The sequence below is a fragment of the Pipistrellus kuhlii genome, unplaced genomic scaffold, assembly GCF_014108245.1.
Source record: "Pipistrellus kuhlii isolate mPipKuh1 unplaced genomic scaffold, mPipKuh1.p scaffold_m20_p_1, whole genome shotgun sequence".
In the NCBI taxonomy this organism is placed as follows: domain Eukaryota; kingdom Metazoa; phylum Chordata; class Mammalia; order Chiroptera; family Vespertilionidae; genus Pipistrellus; species Pipistrellus kuhlii.
Window position 1 is genome coordinate 62,135,388 of NW_023425404.1, and position 3,555 is coordinate 62,138,942.

The following is a 3,555-nucleotide window of genomic DNA, read 5'->3' on the forward strand; positions in this document are numbered from 1 at the left end:
CAGTATAGGTAAATGCACTCCTCCCATCCTCTCACAATCACATAAAAATTACAACTAAACTAAAGAACAACCATCATTCGAAACTGCTTGAACTCTAGCTAAATGAAAGTCCTGCAACTAGGCACACCATAACGAAGCCACATTGAGATTGGTAGGAAGGATGGAGATATAAAACAGGTTGGTCCCACACCCACGCATAGTGGATAAAAATTGGAGGGATATATCTCAGCTGTAGAGGTGCCCCCTGAGGAGTCCCAGCTCCACACCAGTCCCCCAGCCCAGGATTGCAGTTCAGGAGAGAAGTCTCCAAAACTTCTGGCTGTAAAAACCAACAAGGATTGAGACTGAGTTATATTGGGGGGAGAGGGAAAAGGTGATGGAGAAGGGCTTTTGGAGTTACAGGTTGTTCTTATAGGGCCTATGCATGGACTTATTTGGACACTCTCTGACATCTAGCACCAAGGCAGCAGCTCAACAGGTGCCAGAGACTTACGGAGAGGACCTGAAATGTCTGGCATCAGAGCAAGAGCTGGTGGGCAGCTTTCTCCTGGACAGAGACCATTGTTCCTCCACAGAGTCATATCTGAGACTCCATCAGCCTGTTTATCATTTTTTGACCCGTCCTAGTAATTCCTTGAGACGTGCACAACCCAATCTGTAGACACACTCAAGCTGTTTCCAGTGGCTTTTCCACATGAATAGCCTATCTTGGCTTATTCTTCACATTTCTCTCACATCTTTCCAACAAGCAGCATTTGGTCTTTACATACCCCATACCTCTTCCTAAGTGTCCCCAGGCCTGATACTAGCATTAGCCAACCTTGGTTCATAGCTTGGCCTCTCCCAGACACCTCCAAGCTGAGCACAATTAATAGACATATTCAGGTTGCTTTGTAGCTCATGCCAGTTGGAACCAGGCAGAACACAGGCAGTGGCTGACCTTGGCCTGCACTTCCTGGGAGGCCCCAAAGCCAATTGAACCCATGGACAGCTACAGACTACATCAAAGCACCACCCTATCACCTCCACAAGTGACAAACTAAAGGGGCATATTTAGCAGTCCCCTAAAGTCTCACTGAAGTAAGTCCTGTTCTCTGGGGTAGACCCTTGCACAGCTGATTCTCCATGAGGGTAAATCCCTTGCAGCAGCTTGACCTGGGATAAATCACTCCACTGACAAGCCAACAACAATCTTGTAAGTTTATCTACAAGAGGAGGGTGTACAGAGTCTACACAGGGATGGGGGCACACCTGGAGTGCCCAGTTCAGGTGAATGGGGAGGCTGTGCCAATGGACCCTACAAGATTCCTATTATATTAAGACACCTGTTATCTAGCCTATGAGATGCAGCAGTTCTGCCTAATGCATAGAAACAAAGGGAGGCTGCCAAAATGAGGAGACAAAGAAACATGTGCCAAATGAAAGAACAGAACAAAACACCAGAAAAACAATTAAACAAAATTTTGACAAGCAATCTACTAGATGCAGAGTTCAAAACATAGGTTATAGGGATGGTCAGTGAACTTAGGGGAAGAATAAATGAATTTACAGAGAACTTCAACATCATAAAATGGGATATGGGAACCATAAAAAAAATCCAGTCAGAAATGAAGGGTATACTAACTTAAAAGAATAACAATTTAAAGAAATCAATCAATAGAGTAGAAGAAGCTGAGAACCAAATCAGTGATTTGGAATACAGGAAAACATAACACATTCAATCAGAAAAGCAAAAAGAATTTTAAAAATGAGGATAATGTAAGCATCCTCTGAGACAACTTCAAATGTACCCGTATTTGTATCATGGGGGTATCAGAAAGAGAATAGACAGACCAAGAAGTCAAAAATCTATTTGAAAAAATAATGATTAAAAACTTCCCTAACTTATTGAAGGAAATAGACATACAAACAAGATGAACCAAAAATAGTCCTTCACCAAAGTACATTATCATTAAATGCAACAGTTAAAGACAAAAGGAGAACCTTAAAAGCAGAAAGAAAAAAAACAGTTAACTACAAGAGAGCTCCTATAACACTGTCAGCTGATTTCTCAACAGAAACTTTGCAGGCAGACGGGATTGGCTAGAAATATTTAAAGTAATGAGCAGTAAGGGCCTACAACCAGGATTACTCTATCCAGCAAAACTGTCATTTAGAATCAAAGGACATATAACGAGCTTCCCAGAAAATAAAAGGCTTAAGGAGTTCTTAATTGCCAAACCAGTATTGCATGAAATATTGTCCTCTTTAAGAAAAACAAGAAAAAAAAGATTAAAAATATAAAAAATAAGATGGCAATAAAGCATATCTGTCAGCAACTGAATCCAAACAACAAAATAATTGAACAAGCAGAACAGAAACAGATTCATAGATATAAACATCATTTTGATGTTTTCCAGATGAGAGGAAAGTTGGGAGGGATGGGTGGAAAAGGTGAAGAAATTAAGTTGAAAAAATTAGTTGTTAGAATGTTCATGAGCATGTAAAGTAAAGCATAGAGAAAATAGTCAATATTCTAATATGCATGTACGGGTACAAGTTTGATTACTTAATAAGGTACATAATGTTTAATCACTGTGGTGTACACCTGAAACTAATATAACATTATTTGACAACTGTAATTGAAAAAAAGTTAATTAAAAAAAAAAAAAAAAAAAAAAAAAGCCATGCATTCCATTTCAGTTCCTCTCCACCAGGGGGTGATGTTCCCAAACACAAACACATTTCCTATGTGAAATGTAGGCTTTGGTTTATCATTTCACTTCATGTTAAGAATCAAGAACATTATTTAAGCGACATTGTAGAGATGAACTCGTCTCTGGGCTTAATGACTGTGGTACTTCTAGTGTTTGGTAAGTAACATGCCTCTTAAAATATGGATTATTTCTTCTATTAATTTTGAAAATTCTTTAAGCATAATTTTATTTCAGAGTTCCATGCCCAGGGTAATATAGATTTCTTTTCTTTTTCTCAGGACAAACTCGTGGAGACTCGGTGACCCAGATGGAAGGCCAAGTGACTCTGTTAGAAGGTTCTCCCCTGACTGTTAATTGTACTTATTCAGCCACAGGCTACCCCACACTTTTCTGGTATGTTCAGTATCCTGGAGAAGGTCCACAGCTCCTCCTGAAAGCCTCAAGGGACAATGAGAATGGAAGCAACAAAGGATTTGTAGCCACATACCAAAAACAAGCAAATGCCTTCCACTTGAAGAAAGCCTCAGTCCTCCAGTCAGATTCTGCCATGTACTACTGTGTACTGGATGACACAGTGACAGACACTGCAGGGGGAGCTGAGCACAAACTTGGGAACCTGGACCTATTGTGAGAAACCACCAAGAAACACAGTGATGTTTGCTGTACTCTTTCTGGAAAGGTTTTGAAATCAGAAGCACTAATAACATTTGAATAATTTAGGTAGATGGTGCTGTGTGTGTGTGTGTATGTGTGTGTGTTTGCACGTATGTGTGTGTGTATTTTGAGGGCATTTGAACAATGGAGAATGAAAATAGAAGGACTGAATGAGAAATTACACAAGTAACAGACTACCCATGCT

The 3,555-nt window shown here is 39.9% G+C and overlaps 1 gene segment (V, D, J or C); it reads left to right on the forward strand.

The window, feature by feature from the left end:
- Window positions 1-2,773: 2,773 nt before the first annotated feature.
- LOC118712975 lies at window positions 2,774-3,327 on the forward strand. The segment is given in 2 exon segments: window positions 2,774-2,852; window positions 2,975-3,327. Coding segments are annotated over 2 exon segments (399 nt in total).
- The last annotated feature ends 228 nt before the right edge of the window (window positions 3,328-3,555 follow it).